The sequence below is a fragment of the Monodelphis domestica genome, chromosome 8 (assembly GCF_027887165.1).
Source record: "Monodelphis domestica isolate mMonDom1 chromosome 8, mMonDom1.pri, whole genome shotgun sequence".
Taxonomy (NCBI): Eukaryota; Metazoa; Chordata; class Mammalia; order Didelphimorphia; family Didelphidae; genus Monodelphis; species Monodelphis domestica.
Window position 1 is genome coordinate 187,459,419 of NC_077234.1, and position 17,409 is coordinate 187,476,827.

The window sequence follows — 17,409 nt, forward strand, 5'->3', positions numbered from 1 at the left end:
CACTTAGTCTTGTAATTAAATCTTTCTGAGTCATATATAGTTTTGATATTTTTATTCCTATGTGAAAGTATCACTTGTATCTTAAGTCCTCAAATTACAAATGCAAAGTATAATTTTAAGCATCTAGCTCACTTGAAAAATAGTTATCAGAGGGAGCAGCCAAGTAGCTCAGTGGATTGAGAGCTGAACCTAAAGACGGGAAGTCCTAGGTTCAAATCTAGCCTCAGAGACTTCCAAAATAGCTGTGTGATCCTGGGCAAGTCACTTAACCCCCATTTCCTTAGCCCTTACCACTCTTCTGCCTTGGAACCAATATACAGTATTGATTCCAAGACAGAAGGTAAGGGGTTTTAAAAAAAAGAAAGAAAGAAAAGAAAGTTATCAAAGATAACAGAGTTAACAGAGATAGTGAATCAAAGATAACCATTTTTTAAAAAAGAATTTTATTATGAACTTAATGACAAAACAAGGAACAAAATCTTAGCTAAATCCTTTCTCCTTTGACAAGGCAGAACCAAAAGAACTAACAGATAGCAAACAATACTTTTATTTTGTGTTCCCTTCCAAGTCAATTTGAAATTGCAACTTATGATCCTGTTTGATTTCTTTTTTCAAAAACATATATAGTGGTAGTCATATATATATATAATTCTAGTTATTCTGATTTTATTCTGAATCACCATATATAGATCTTTTCCATGTTTCCTTAGAAAATATATCATGTTTTTTTTTTTTACTGTACTAAAATATTTCATTTCACGCAGCTAGCGTATGTGAGAAGCAGTAGTTGAACCAACATCTTTCTGATTCAGAGTCCTTTTTTTACTTCATGTGTTGCTTCCTAGAATACAAATAACATACTATAAAGTGTTTAGGGTAAATCAAAGGAAATACTTCTTTATATGATAAAGTGGTAAATTTTTATTCACCGTAACAATTTGAACATACCAAAAATATAAATTTCTTCAGGAAAGCCACAGTAAACTGATATATATATATGGAATGTATGTCTAAGCATGATATAGCTAAAAGAAATAAACTGTTCAGAAAATACTGTTCAGATTGAGTAAACTAATATTATGTGACATTTCTTATGTAAATGTATATTCTTGGATTTTAGAAATAAAACTTGAGATTTGAGCTTTTAGAAATGTATTCAATATCAACTTATTTTCAATTTTTTTACAGAAAGTATGAAGAAGCGCTAGAGTACCATCGTCAAGCCTTGGTGTTGATTCCCCAGAATGCTTCTACCTATTCTGCCATAGGATATATACATAGCCTAATGGGAAACTTTGAAAGTGCAGTTGATTATTTCCATACGGTATTTCTTTGATTTATACCTTACTTAAAACTGAAACTAAACTACACTGAACTTTAAAAAATCCTTTTTGCTAGATTAAGATTTTTTTGGTTTACTACTTTAAAATTGTATAATTTAATTCCACAAACATATATTAAACACCTTTTATGCACAAGGTGAATAAGGCATTCTTTTTGCATTCCAATAGCATATAGTCTGGTAGAGAAAATAAGACCATACAAAAGTAACCTAATTAGGCTGCAATAACCACATAGAGAAGGGGTAAAGAGTCTTGAAAATTCTGAAAAAGAATTTTATTCAGACCGGGTGGGGATGGGGAAGTGTGGGAATTAAGTAATCCTTAATGGGATTTAATAATTTATTTTAGCCTTGAAGGATGAATTTAATTTCCTCAGATACAAATTGAGGGAAGGAGCAAGGAGTTCCTTCTGGGCTCATATCTTTGCAAGAGAAAATAATTTTGTAGGATATGTAACTGATATTAAACTTAGGAACAGCTTTGAGTCTATTTGAAATTTGACATAGGGCTAGGTGCATTATAACTGATGAGTTAAGCTTACTGAGTAACTTAATATTTGTCATAAATTTTCATACGATGAGTTAAATGCATGCATAATATATTTGAAATTACCCTTTTATGGATTAAAAATTATTTTTCTCTGGTGTAGCATTTAAGCCAGTTTGAGAATTGAATTAACAGATCTATATATATAATTTGCAAGGAGAGAGAAGGATCTCTGACAAAATGATGAAGTATACAACCAACGAGCAGTACTTGATTCCATTTAATTTGTGAAGTTAAAAATGATATGGAAGAAAGATATTAACCTCATGAATAAGATCTGAATAATATTTCTATCCAAAGGGAAACTTTCTTTGTTGCCACTGTCAGATATATTTACATTCTTAAGAAAACTAGTATTTTTAGATATTGGTATGATATATTCTCCTATTGCTTTAACTGGCCATTCTTCATAAGTAGTGGACTCTATACAAGGTACCTTAGGTGTTACATTGTAATGTTCCATTACAAAATGGAAAAACAAGGCTTTTTTCACAAATCTATTTCTTTTTCTAATAACTATTCTCACTCCTTTTTTAACAGGCCCTTGGACTTAGGAGAGATGATACATTTTCCGTTACTATGCTTGGGCATTGCATTGAAATGTATATTGGTGATTCTGAAGCTTATATTGGTAAGATTTTAACTTTTCTTATTTGTATTGTTTTTGTTAACATCTTTTGACTGTGTAAAAGATATTTCTAGTAGACATTCACTTTTTTGTTACCTCTTTTTCCTTTCGAAGTCTTTCATTGTAATTCAGTAATTTAATGGTCTACTATTAGCATAGGTACTATTTCTACAGATCAGTACACCTATCTCTAACATAATAGGTAATTTTCATAAATTGCTAAGGCCAAAAATTTCATCACCTCGTAGTAAAGAGTATATCTCAACTTATGTTTATCTTCTGGCAACATGCATGCATTTAGTCCTTCCTCACTCAGTCTTATATCTAAAACTTCCATCTTGGTATAAAAAACTCAAGGTTGTCTTCATGTTATGATAAGGCATCAGAGTAGTATTTTGGTGGAAGTTCCTCTTTCTAAGTTTTCTTAATATATACCAAAATACATTTTTATTTTGGTACAGATGTGCTGTAGGATTTAGTAATCATCAAATGCTTATTCATATAATATTTCACCAAATTAAATTTTAAAACAAGCATTTCTAAGTTTTTGGAATCGATACATAAATTCCTCAAAGATTTTGAACAGAGGCTCAATAACTGTTGAGGTCCTTTCCAACTCTCAAATTCTCTATAAACTTCCAGATTTCCTCATCTGATGATAATCTTTTGTTTTAGCTTTCCCTTTAACTGAGGACCCCAATCCTATTATTCCTCCTCACCAGGACTTCCAGTCAACCTGCCTCTTCACTCAAATCCCAGCCCCTATTCTCCCATGCATGTCTCCACTCTTCCCTCTCATTTTTGACTCTCAGTACACCAGTTCTGTTCCACAGTATTCTTTTCTCTCTGCCTTCAAATCCTGCTGCCAAGCTGGCTTCACTAGATCCCTGCCATGAATTGCTACACATCCTCTTTCACTTCTTTTCATATGATGTTGAATAGAACTGCAGAATCATGAAACTGTATTATCACTCAAAACCTGTTTCCATATTCATTTTTGTAAGAGAGTAATCTTTTAAGACCAAAGCCCCAAAATCATATGCCCAAATAAACAAGTGATCAATCATGTTTTCTTCTCCATTTCTACTACCATAGTTCTTTCTCTAGATGTGGATAGCATTCCTTTTCATAAGTCCCTCAGAATTACTGTTAGTAGCAAACTCTATTACATTTGATTGTCCCACAATGTTTCAGTTACTGTGTATAGTGTTTTCCTGGTTCTGCTTATTTCACTCCACATCAGTTCATGTAGGTCTTTCCAGGTCTTAAAGAAATCATCCAGTTCATCCCAAAATGAAAACTTTTAACAGGCAAGGAATAGTGACTAGATAGGTGGCACAATATCTACCATGAATATACAAAGCCAGTATTATAAAAATGCTCCAGTTTATTTTATATTTATTGAAATATTTTATAGTCATTTCACCTGTCAATATGCTTTGTCTCTGCCACCCCCATTAGATCATAATATCCTCAGTTCAGAGGTTATGTCTTCTTTTGACTCTTTAATGGCATTAGCATTATTGTTGATGATGATAATAGTGGCTAGTATTTATGTAGCACTTTGAGGTTTGCAGAGTACTTTAAAAATATCTCATTTTATCTCAATAATCTTGGGGCAGAGAGATCAGTGCTATTGTTATCCCCATTTTACAAATGAGAAAACTAAGATGGATAGGGATAAGGTGACTTGCCAATAGTTACACACGTAGTAAGTATCTGAGGAAGACTTTGAACTCACATCTGACTCTAGGTCTTGTGCTCTGTGTGTATATTGTAAGGGTAAATTTAGGGTTGAGACTGAATATAAATTTCACTGGTCACCAGAGATTTAATTCAAATCCCAAATAAAATACTCAAGTCAGTTTGGAAATTTTATGGTGGTTTAATTAATATAAAGGAAAGGAATTAAGAAGAAGACAGAGGGAAAAGGATATAGGATGTCTCTGGCCTAGCCTGAGCCAAGGGGAGTTCAGACCTCTACCATGAGGCCTCCTCAGAAGATTAGAGGCTTCCTAAGAGGATGGCATTTTGGAAGATAAAGGAAAAAGAAATCAGCCTAAACTCCGAGAGAGCTCAGAGAAGATGCTTCACCTGACTTACAATATTAAGCTTCTCCCAGTTACTGTATCAAGGATGCTCACTGCCAAACCCAGACAATAGCTGCAGCCACGCCAAGATGCCAAGATGCTCAGCATGCTGCCACCAGCACCTCCCCGCCGCAAGAGCCAGAGCTACCTCTCCTCAAAAAGCGCCCGGAGAGAGGAAGTGACGTGAAACATATAGACTGTTTTTACATCACTTCCTGCATCTCACATGTACCAATGGTAGCTTAAGCTTGACTTAGGACAGCCCAGGGGTCTGTCAGTTGTTTCTGATTTGTCATTTGCTAGTACATGTCTGTCATAGGCCATCCTTCTCAACACTTAATCCTTAAGTATGGGTGTAGACATTCCTATTTTGTTAGACTAAGCAGGGTGGAGTAAATCTAAAATTCACAATATAGAAAGAATCAGTAAATGTTAAAATTATTAAAGCTTTCCAGGAAACAAGTTATTTATGGTCTCTGAAGGTGTGTAATGATCTGGAATTCATGAATCCATACCTAAAATAATATAATCATTAAAGGAAACTTTAAAACTATTTTTGTTTATAATCATTCTATTTTGCTTTCCATAATTGTGCCAGTTCATAATTCTTTTAGTAGAGTAATTCAGTAATATAGCTGGGGTTTTTTTGTTGTTTTTTTCCCCACAAATCCAGTTACTACTTAAAATTATTTTTGCTATTAAAATGGTGATATTTTTTATTCCTCATGGTTATTAGTGTTTTGTGTTTTTTTGAAAATACCTTTTCATATCATTTGATGATATTTGGGGGGAAAATAGAGATTACTCTTAAGTTTGTCAGTTCCATATCAGATTTAAAACTTTATCCAGAAATATTTTTCACAAATATTTTCCCTCAATTTTTATCTTTTTATTCTGGATGCTTGACTTGCATAAAAGCTATTTGTATTTAATTAAGTTTGTCTATTTCTATTTTCTATAATTTCTTATATTTGCTAAACAGCTAAGAAGTATTGTATGTTTTATTGAACCTACTGATCTTGAAACCAAACTAAAGATTTTTTGGTACACTCTTTATAAGTCAGTCCTTCTTGTTAATGAGAGATGTTGGGCTAGTTCCATTTTTATCACCATAGTAGTATTCAGTTTATCCAGTAATTTTTATTATTATTAATGCATATTCTATTGTTTTTTAGCCTTATATTTATCAAATATTAATCTATTGCATTACTTTGGTTCTAGTGCTCAGTTATTTTGTACCATTGAGCTTATTTCTTTTATCTAATACATGATCATTTTAATCTTTACAATGTCCCTCAATATTTTTGACAATTCTTCCTTATATATATAGTTGTCGTTTTATTTAATTCTAGGACCTATAACCCATTGATATTTTAATTGGCATTGCTTTAAAGCTATAAATTAATTTAATAGTATTGCCATGTTTATTATATTCCACATACATTTAATGTTTCTACAATTATTTAATTATTTCTGTAAAACTTATAATTTTCCCTCTAAATCTCTTGTGTAGATCTTGATAGGTGATGGCTCAAATATTTGCTATATATTTTTATCATTATTGTGAATAGCATCTCCTATTTAAGAAAGTTTAATTTTTTTTACATTGCTATGACTTCCTATTGAATTTCTTCTTCCTAGTAAAATTCTTCCTCATAATAAAGAAATATTATTAATCTAAAAAAATCAGTAGATTGGCTATGTCCTGCGGTGTATGTTTTACTCTGTAATTAGAATCTTCCATTTCTTCTGAAAGGAGGGAGACATGCTTCATCAGTCTTCAAAAATAAGATTATTGCCTTGATCAAAGTTCTTTCACATTCTTATGTTGTGGTCATTGTATACATTGTTTTGGTTCTGCTTAGTTTGTTCTTCATATATATTCACACAGGCTATCTCAGATTTTTCAAAAATCTTATTCATTCTTTCTTATGGAACAAAAATATTTTATATTGCACTTTATTTATTACCAAATAGTAAAGATTCACTTTGCTTTCATTTAGCTGTTACTACAAAAAGTACTGATATGAATGGGATCTTTCCCTCTGCCTTTGATCCTGAAGACACTAGTGTCTTCCTTTCTCTCAGTTTCTTACTAATTTAAAAAGAGCCAACCTTGGAATCGGGAAGACTTGGGTTCAAGTTCTACTCCTCTTACATGACTCTGTGACTTACAAATCCCTTAATCTCTTAATGCTTTAAGCCAGTGGTATCAGATTAAAATAGAAATGGTTCTCTGTGGGCTGTACATGAACTTGGAAAACCACAAGTTAGCATGATCTGTATTTTGTTATGTTTTTATTTATTTTGTTGAAACATTTTTCGGTTACATTTTTTCACATCTAATTTTTAATCTAGTTCAGACTGCACCAAGAGTTTTGTGGGCTACAAGTTTGAGGCATCTACTCTAAACAGCTCTCTATTCTTAAGAGTTGGTGCCAATGTGCCCTGATAGAGGGGATTTTTTCATCCAGGAGCTACCAATACTAATGAAATCACAAATTCAGTTCTCTATCTCTATAAGTGACAGATCTAGACATTGTGGCAATACTCACTTTGAGGTTTTTCTTTTTTTGTTTTTTAGGTACAGAGATCAAAGACAAATTGAGATGTTATGACTTTGATGTACATACAATGAAGACACTGAAAAACATCATTTCACCTCCATGGGATTTCAGGGAATTTGATATAGAAAGGCAGACTCTGGAAGAAACTGGGCTTATCCCATTAGAAACTTCCCATCATTCAAGGAAAAACACAGATTCCAGGCCTCCATTGGAAGAAACCTTTGAAATTGAAATGAATGAAAGCGACATGATGTTAGAAACTTCCATGTCAGACCATAGTACATGATTCAAAGCCCTGGTCAAAATTTCAATTTGCCCTAGTATGTTAGTATTTTGTCACATCCCTGTCATGTTTGAAGAATTTGCTATTTTTTATATGAATCTAAACTACATCTCTACATCTAGCAGCGGAGAACTAATGCCTGCCTTAAAAGACTGGATAGCACACCTTCACAACAGATGGTTTTCCAATTTTACTGATTCTAAAAAAAATTACACATAATGGAATAAAGAAGGTAAACCGTCTTGTTTTTTAAACTGTAATGAGACCCTTTGACTGCTATTAAAACTGTGATGAATGCTAAGAAATTCATATGAAATTGTTTACAGTACACATAAAAATTAATTTAAAACAGCTAAAGGTTGTTATAGTGTTAAGGCTGCCAAACTTTTAGCCTACCAGTGAAGCACATTTTGTCATTAAAAAAAACACACACAAAAGAATTATAAGGAATCTTAATACAAAATTAGCTTTTTGTTCTTTAAAATAAACTTCTAAGTGATTCACTGATCTTTTTAACTTCTATATCTTTAGTATTTGGGAGGCAAATTTGATTTCATCTCATTTTTGCATACCAAATTGATGACCAAATTTTTAAGCTATATTAAATGTTTGGTTCTCTTTTTCTATTTTTGGCAATTAATTTTAGCATCTTAAGCACTTTTCTTATGTAACTCTAAGATTGTGTGAAAGGTGAGCTAGTAATTATTTTTAATGGTACATAATTTTAATGTTATGAACAAATGACTCCTAGTTATATATATTCTGAATTTGATTTAGAAAATATCAGGCACCTTCTTCTGGTATAATGTTAGACCTTTTTTTTGTCTCCTAATATTTTGTTAAAATGTGTAGTGTGGCTTATTTTGAAACTAAAACTGTGATTTTTTTTTTGTAGTTTAGTCACTTTTAATTAGCAAGAGTCACCCTACTGTGAATTCACTGAAAAGATTTGTAATTAGTTCAGTTAGGGAACCTTGAGACTGTCATACTCATTTCATACTCACTTGATGTTAAACTTTACATATGGCCCCTTGAGTAATTCAAATACCATTGTATATATTTAGCAAGTATTTTTTAATTTTTCTTGTTCCTTTTTGACTCTGGGATGTTTGATTTTTTTAAAAACTTAGTTGTGTCCATTTCCATTTGTGAAAAGATTATAGATGTAGCTGTATTGCCTGCTTGATGATATTTCTTAAATCTACTGCCAGTTTATAAAAATATTTGTTTTATAATAACCTATTAAGTTCATAATGCATGGTAGTACCATTGAGATAACTATTTTGGCTACCACCCCATCTACTCAAAATCTCTACCCAGATCAGCCACCTACCAGCTAGCTATGTGACCTCAGGCAAATCATTTAACTTCTTTGGGCCTCTCAAGTATCCTCAAACTTAATGAGGAAGTTAGATTTGGATGGCCTTTAAATTGCCTTCCAGATCTAAATTCCATGATCCCATGACCACACAGAAATAAGAACAAAGGTGGATAGATATTTTACCTGAGTGATTGGTTTTGAGAAATTTCACAAAATGACAGATGGTGAGCTAGAACATGTAGGGTACATTATGTACGAAGGGCAGTGGTGATTTTGTTGCCTGGCTGGATTTTCAAGCCCAAAAACAGGTAGCATAATCTTTGATTTTGACTTGATTAGAGTAGAAACTTGACAAAGGTGGGAGGTGGGGGTGGAGTAACAAATGGATTGGGAAGGAACAGGAAATGGAGAGTTATTCTAGACCAGTGATTCATTAGTATAGAAACCACATTAACAAACTAAAATAAGAGCTATCAATGTTTGGCTTTCCTCTACTAACTCATCAGTAACTTAATGTTTAAGAATTACCAATATTACTTACTTTAGAAGGTTTTAAAGTCATATTCTTTTTCTTTTTCATTTCTTTATTTTTGTTAAATGACCCCAGCTAATTTTCCGAATTCTTAAGATTTAAAAAAATAATATTTATAGTACAGCTTCTTTCTCTGATTTAGATTAAACCTCTAAAAGAGTTCCCTTCCAAATTTACTTTTACATCAAAGAAAAATGACTTCCCTGGTTTAGTTTGAAACTCCCCAGTCATTGAAACTTAGTATTTTTTTAATGAGAACAGGCTTTACCAGACTACCAAAGGAGTCCACAATACAAAAAAATTAAGAACCTGTACTGTGAAGGCCTTAAAAATTAATTACAGAGGAGTTGCCAAGCTGCATAACTGGAGGGAATTTCCAAATTGGATATTCTTTACAACAGTGCAATCACAGAACTAGACCCTCTTTCCTCTCTCACAGAAAAATTAAATTTCCAATTAATACACAATGAATCTACAACGATTTTTTCTGAATTGATAAACTGCCTTAAGAACTTCGTCTTATGCATTTATTAGACTATGTATCAAAGTTCACAAAAAGTGGACACTTGGTTTTAAGTAAAGGAGAATAAAATAACCTATTAATCCAGTTGCTGGATTACATAGATATTCTAAGTTAATATCTTTACCCAAAGCTATACATTTTGATGCTCTAAAAATGTGCCAATATCAGTATCCCTTATTGCAGTACTTCAACTTGTGATTTCATTCCCACTCTTAATAGGTTTTATGAAGTGCTTTGGCCAAAAATAATCATCACCTGGTTGTCAGATGCTATTCCCATCTAGTAAATGAGTTTCCTGTTTGATCTTACTTTCACTTTCAAGCAACCTAATAGTTTGGTCTTTGTTGTTTTAGCTAGTCATGACCTTGAAGTCTTTCTGGCTTGGTAGGGCTTTATATAATTACCCTACTGTCATAGTCTATGGGAGCACAAGGTCATCTTGTACAATAGGACTTTAAAACTCTTTAAGAACTATGGTTGAATGTGAGATACTATCTCTATCTCTGCTATTTTCTTTTTTTTAAGCTGTGCTGCTTTTCTTCATATACCTAGAAATAAATGTAATACTGGAGACCCCGACCTGTGATAACGTGAAAAAACCCATAAGTTCACAAAAGTTCATATTCAGTGCATGTACCTTGTACATAATATGTGCTTAATATTTGTTGAATTACTTTGAATTCTTTGGTATAAATTCCATCAAAGTTTTGTGAAGGATTTTTTTCCCAATATAAAGAATTATTAAATCAGCATTTTAATGTACAAAACTGGCAATACTAAACTCGAATACCTTTGGAAGTTTTCCCCTTTGTGTATAAAAAAAACCAACCTAATTTTCCGCTGTACCCAGGATTGGAACAACTGCATTCCACCAGATTAAAAACCAAAAATTGAATAGAAAAGAAGCAATTTTTTGATTCATGTGAAATAAGCTCCAATTTATTTTATCTTCCAAGCTCTCAACCCTAAAAAAGGGCCATCCCCCATTTGTTGTAAGAAAAAAAGTAATCAGGTAATAAGATGTTTGACAACAGTAAAATTTGCAGATAACTGAAGCTTACCCCTTAATTGCTAAAACTTGTTTTTGAATTTCAATTATTTTCAACAAAAAATAAGCTCAATACATTCATATTTATTATGTGCAAGGCATGGTGTTAGTGGCTTAGCTATAATAAGAGAAAACTACACAGTCTCTTCTTCCAATGAGGTTATTATAGTTTAATGGAATGGGGTGGGGGTTGCAACAAATATGTTGTGAAGAAGAGCTTAATGGAGCAAAGAAAAAGTACAAAGTGTTCAGGGAAATTCAAGGAGGGAAAGATTACTTTCAGCTCTGGTAGAAGAGTCAGTGAAGGTTTCATGGCAAAAGCTGCATCTTGAAGGAAGGAAAGGATTTCAATAAGTGATGATAATAACTAGCACTTATATAGATGGAACTGAAGGACTTTCTATGTTCATTTTTAGCTATCTTAATGAAAAGAACATAATTAAACCTTTTCTTCAGTGACTGAGAGCCATCATCGTAAACAAAGAGTGGTGGGTACCTTGATGGACTTCTGCAGTGTATAGGGCCATTATCCTCTGCCTAAAGAGTTCCAGCCTATCACACTTTTTAACGTTTTTATTTCTACCTGCCTTATGCTTCGGCTATTGTTTCTTGTTACTTTGTTTGCCTTCACCCCTCTGGCCTACTCCCTTATAAGCAATTGCAGAGAAATCTTAATCACATCTAAGATCATAGAATGTTCCAGCTCAAGTGACTAAAGATTATCTAGCCCAACTACCTCTTTTTAAAGATGATAAAACTAAAGTATGGGTTGGGGGTTGGGGCACACAGGGAGAATAGATGATGGAAATTGCTTCTAAAGTAAGATTAAATTAGCTTGGAACAAGAGCTCCTTAATACTGAGTAATGTATGTAAATGTTAAGGCTTTGTTACTCTGTTTTGGCTGCTATTCTTGGCTATATTCTGGATAGGTGAATTTGCTAGATAAATAACCTCTTGACCATTGAAGTGCTGTCTTAGGTTGACAAAGTCTTAAGTTAGTTTAAGCTTGTATATATTTCTCATCAACTACTCTACTCTCAGTGCTTATAATTTCAGATAGTAAGTGAATAAAAAAGCCAATAGGTTAATTTTTAACTTCATACATTTTTGTTTCCATAATTGCCTATTTTCCTAACAGTTCAGACAGATGAATATTTTTGCTAAAAATTTATCTAAAAGAAAAATAGAGCAACTAGGGGCAGCAAAGTGGTTTAATAGATTGAGAGCCAGGCCTAGAGAAGTGAAGTCCAGGGTTCAAATCAACCTCAGACATGTCCTACTTGTGTGACCCTGAACCTCTTTTGCCTAGCCCTTACCGATCTTCTGCCATGGAACCAATACTGTGTTTATGAAAACTATATTGCTTCTAAGATGGAAGGTGAGGGTTTAAAAAAAGAGCAACTGCTTAATTTTCTTTTAGAAAAAAACTAGAGATAAATTTTTGTGGTTATAAAATAACAGCCAATTATATATGATAGAAAGCAAAAGCTTCTTTGGATAAGCATTTCTTTCTTTGGTACTTCCTTGAACAAAAATGATGAAGTCATTCACACCCATAATTGATGCTTGGTCAAAGTTAATATAACTTTGTTTTGGTCATGGAAATCAAATATGTTAATATCAAGAAACATCTGGCAAAACCAATTTAGTTTCCCAAAATCACCTTTCTTGCTTTAAGCACTTTAAAAAAAGAAAATAAAACCCTTACCTTCCATCTTGGAATCAATACTGTGTATTGGTTCCAAGACAGAAGAGAGGTAAGGGATAGGCAAATAGGGGTTAAGTGACTTGCCCAGGGTCACACAGCTGGGATGTGTCTGAGGTCAGATTTGAACCTAGGGCCTCCCATCTCTAGGCCTAGTTCTCAATCCACTGAACTACCCAGCTGACTCCTCTTTAAGCGCTTTTCTTAAAGGAAAATTCATGCTAGTATTTCTTAATTGCCCTTTTTAAAAATACCGTTGTTTTAAATGGAAAGAATGATAATACCACAGGTATATTCAAATCATATTTTAAAGGTTAGGAAAGGAATTCTGTCTATGAAGTCTTAAATCATAAATTGTTTAATGATTATATTTAATATCATAGAAGCAAAAAGTAGCAGTAAACAGTCAATGTTTAGGAATGGAAAGGAAAAGGCACTGGACTGTGAGTCTGAAGTCCTGAATTCAAACCTCATCTACGACATTGATAACCAGGATACCCCTAAATACACTTAACATCCTGGAGTCTCCATTTGCTCCACTGTAAAATGAGGATGACAACCCACATCACAGGGTTTTCAGAAAGCATTTTATAAACCATCACAATACAAACATGATTTGTCCTAAATGAGTGCTCTTATAGTTGTTGGGAATTGATATTTTGAAAATAAAATGAACTCTCTTGCTCTCCCATACATTGTGATGTCTTACATGATTTGCATGATCAAAATGTTCTTTTTCAAGATGCAAAAGCAAAATTGTCTCATTCCTTTAATTGATTTGTGTGAAAACTGAAATTAAATATAACTCAGAGGAGAAATAGAGAAAGGTATAACTTGGCTTAAGAAATAGTAGGATAAGAAAACAATGTGTGCACTTAATATATGTCAAGCACTATGCTCAGTACTAGAGATAAAGACAAAAAAAAATCCCTGACCTCAAGAATATTAAATTATGTTTAAAAGTGTGTGTGCATGCACATGCAAAATAAATTTCAAAAGTAAGGCACTAGCATCAAAAAAGAGCTTATGTAGAAGACTCTCTTAATCGAGCTTTAAAGGATTCTAAAGAGTGAAAGGGCATTCATCCCAAACTTGGGGAACAAACAGCCTGTACAAAGTTGTAGAGGCAGGAAAAGGAATAGAGAGAGAACACATTAAGGAGGTCAGTTTAAACTTAAAATTTCATTTAGCATAATGCCTGGCACATAGTAGGTGCTTATCAAATTCTAATTAAATTGATTAGTTGACTGGATGGAGAGAAGTAATTGACATTGAAGATTAACAATGTATACTCCGTTTCCTGTTCTGTAAAATGTTGTATCCAGTGAAAATCTTTTGTCATAAATTCATAGATTTAGACCTGGAAATGGCCTTAGAAGCCATCAAATCCAGTCCCCTGAATTTACAGATGAAGAAACTGAGGCACAGTGTGAGGTTTAAATGACATTTCCAGTTCACATAGCTATTTGGTGTGGGAGTCAGGATAAAGCTCTTGGTCTTGGTAATACCAAATCCAGGGATCTGTCTGTTATGCCATCCTAGCTCATTAAGCTTTCTTTGAAAACCAGACCAAGCCTGAACACCCAACTGCAGGTTCAGAGGGCACAGTTTCCTCCCTACCCTCACCCATTTCTCCCTCATGATTTATAACCCATTTGTTTCCAAAGCATTTGAGAGGCACCAACATGGATTCTTGCCATACAATATCAGGGACTTTATACCTTTGCACCTGTCAGTTAAGAGAGCCTGGGTTCATATCCTGCCTTTGATGCGACTTGTTTGACTGGAGCAAGTTACTTGATTGAATATCCCTGGGCTTCAGTTTACTCATTGGTAGAAATGAGGGAATTGGACCAAATAATCTCCAAGGTCCCTTCAAGTTCAAGTTTTGTGATCCCATCAAAAACTTGAAAAAAGTCATAATAATAAAGGACAGACTTAGGAACATTCTACATTTAATATAACTACTTATTAAAAATGTTTGCTCCTAGCATATCTGGACTCTAGAGATCATCTATTTTAACCTTGTCATATTACTGATGACCAATCTGAGAGATAATGACTAGTTAATGGCAGAAACAAGACTTTCCCAATGTCTCCTGACTTGGTGTTCTCTCTATAGGTCATACAGGATATTGAAAGTATTAACATGTTTGAGAGTCATCTTTTTGAAGGGGGTAGTCTGATACATGTGTTCTAAACTTTTTGCTAGATAATACCAAATCTTTTTGAATAAGAAAACAGTAAGGAAAAAATGATTTCATTATTCTTTAGCTGTAACGTGATTTTTAGAGAAGCATTGTTATCTTTTCCACGAAGTCACCAAATTAGAATCTTGACCACCCAAAACAGTTGAAAACATTTCTCCTTAAACTCATATCACTTGTCTATCTGCTTAAATTCTATTTGGTGGACAGAAAGACAGCATTAAACAAGCCCATGTTATACCTGCTCCAAGAAATAAGCTTTGTCCTTAAGTTTTTATATCAGTATTAAAATTACCAGAGGTGAGTTTTGTCATTTCAAGTTCAGTATTGAAATTACATGCACTTTTAAATCATCAACAGATGTTTATTTACAATTTCAAAAGATAGTGCTAGGATAAAGAACACAAAAAAGCACAAGACAAATCTCTGCTCACAGAATATACAATCTAGTTGAGGAAACAAAACATAAAAAAAGCTAGTAACAGTGTAAAACTACATTTGTTCATATGCTCTCGCCTCCCTCTCTTGCCTCTTAAATTCCTATACATCTTTTAAGGCCCAATTCGAATGACAGCTCTTCCAAGAATCCTTTCCAGATCCTTCTCAGCTAGACCTTTATCTGCACTTCTCTATCCATGCTCATATTCACTATTTGTGTTTGTAACCATAATTCTCTGATATGCATGAAGGTTGGGAACCATATTCTCTTACCTAAGTTTTCTATCTGAGAGGCAGTGTTTATTGTAGAGTGGAATACACACACATACAATACATAAAAGAACGAAAAGAGCACTGACTCAGAAGCCTTTAATTCTAGCTGGGTAAGCCTAGGCAAATTCACTTCACCTCTGAGCCTCATTTCTTCATCTGTAAAATTGAATACTTGTATTACCCCCTTAAGAGTTGTTGTAAGGAAAGTGCTTTGTAAATAAAAAAGCATTTTATAAATGTATGTTGTTTCCCAAGCTAATTAATTATGTTCTGTTTAAAGGTGGCCATTGTTTGTTGAAATACTATTAAATTCCAACTAACAAAAATTTAATTATCTTGTTAAATACTGTTAGTCTTTTTTCCTGTCTGCCATTCTATGTATGAATGCAACCATACACATCTTGCAACCCTATATAGGACAGAAAAATAAAGTTCTTCAACAGAATTCTTTTTTCTGACAAAATGGTGGACTAGAGAGGTAAAAACATAAACCTGATATTCATGAGAAGTGGACATTGTTTCCTACTCCAAAGCCTTCCAAATTGTTGATCATTTTGTATACCTGTTGTTCAAGTGACAGAAGAAACAAGGTTCAAAATCTCTTTAACACCTCATTGTGGATGGCTTGTTTTAGTAATCTAAAAATCCATCCAAATTACTTAACCTAAAAACTGAATTGACTTTAATGCGAATAGCTTGTAATAAATGGGAAAGGGAAGAATGGCAAACAGCATGACATTTAAAAAATATTAGCCATTTGTATCATTTAAATTTTGTGCTAATTTTTTTACTCTAAACACCATGAAATCCAATTTGAATATTAAATTTGCATGAGCCATTTATTAATGTCACATTTAAAGTACATTCTGAATGTTTTAATAGTCTAAGTCAAGGGGCCTGATTTCTCTCATTTTTCTGCCACTGAAACCTCCTTTAGCGGTGTGCCTCAGATTATTTGCTAAATGTCATGAAAAAGAGTTCTTTGAGGTGCTTGGAAGAAAGGTGCTATCAAAACAAAAATATTGCCCAGTTGCATAAAATGGGGGTGGGAACCCATAGATACAGTAAAAAAATTTTTTAAATTATTTCCATGTTAATTTTAAAGTATTTATTAATAGCTGCACTTGTAAAAGAAAAAATAAATATGAATTTGATCATTCTTGATAGTGTCCCTGTAATTGGAAGCACCTAGAGACAAAATTATTTGGGAGACTTAAAGGGTTAAAATAATTTGCGTGCGAATATCATAACGTGCTACCGATTTTTATTATTTTAATAGATGCCTGCTGTGTCTTTCATTTTTCCAAGAATGACTAGGTCAGAGTTGGGGATGCAGCTCAGAAGTAACATTTATGATTTTTCTGATAAATTGAATCTTAAACTGTAACTTCCGGTATCAACAACCTTGAATTACTCTGTGAGAGAGAACATATATTAATATTTTATAACAATTTTCGGATTGTATGCACCAATAATTAATATCTAATCAGCTCGTAAGTTTTTCCTAACTATTTGCTAACAGCTTTAAATAGCATTTTCTTTGATAAGGGCCTGGAATTCTGAACCAATCTAATCCTACCCTCCTGGGGTAGGATTATGCACCAAAAAAGAGAGAGCTTTGAAATTCTATTTTTGGCTTAAATACTTTCTAGTGCAGAGCTCGAGCATCTAGTACTCATGGGAACGGCCGTGGAGCTCTAGGAAGGCACCCCGGCTAGCCGCCCACGACTTGGGGGACAGCAATGCAGATAAAGCGGGAACATACCTCCCCTGGTCCTTTGCGCAAACTCACCATCCCTCCTCTCGGAACCCGCCCCGCCCTGCCCCACCCCACCCCTTTAATTTTCTCGATGGACAGCGACACATTCATGGTTACATGGACTCCATCCCTAGAAACCCCAAAT

At 33.6% G+C, this 17,409-nt stretch overlaps 1 protein-coding gene across 1 annotated transcript in view; it reads left to right on the plus strand.

The window, feature by feature from the left end:
* Window positions 1–15,849, plus strand: part of CDC16 (cell division cycle 16) — a 48,606-nt gene extending 32,757 nt beyond the window's left edge. Inside the window, exons 16-18 of the mRNA XM_001364559.4 lie at window positions 1,189–1,324; window positions 2,430–2,520; window positions 7,192–15,849. Of these exons, the coding sequence (XP_001364596.1) occupies window positions 1,189–1,324; window positions 2,430–2,520; window positions 7,192–7,460 (496 nt within the window). The 3' untranslated portion in view covers window positions 7,461–15,849. The remainder of the gene's footprint in view (window positions 1–1,188; window positions 1,325–2,429; window positions 2,521–7,191) is intronic.
* Window positions 15,850–17,409: the final 1,560 nt, after the last annotated feature.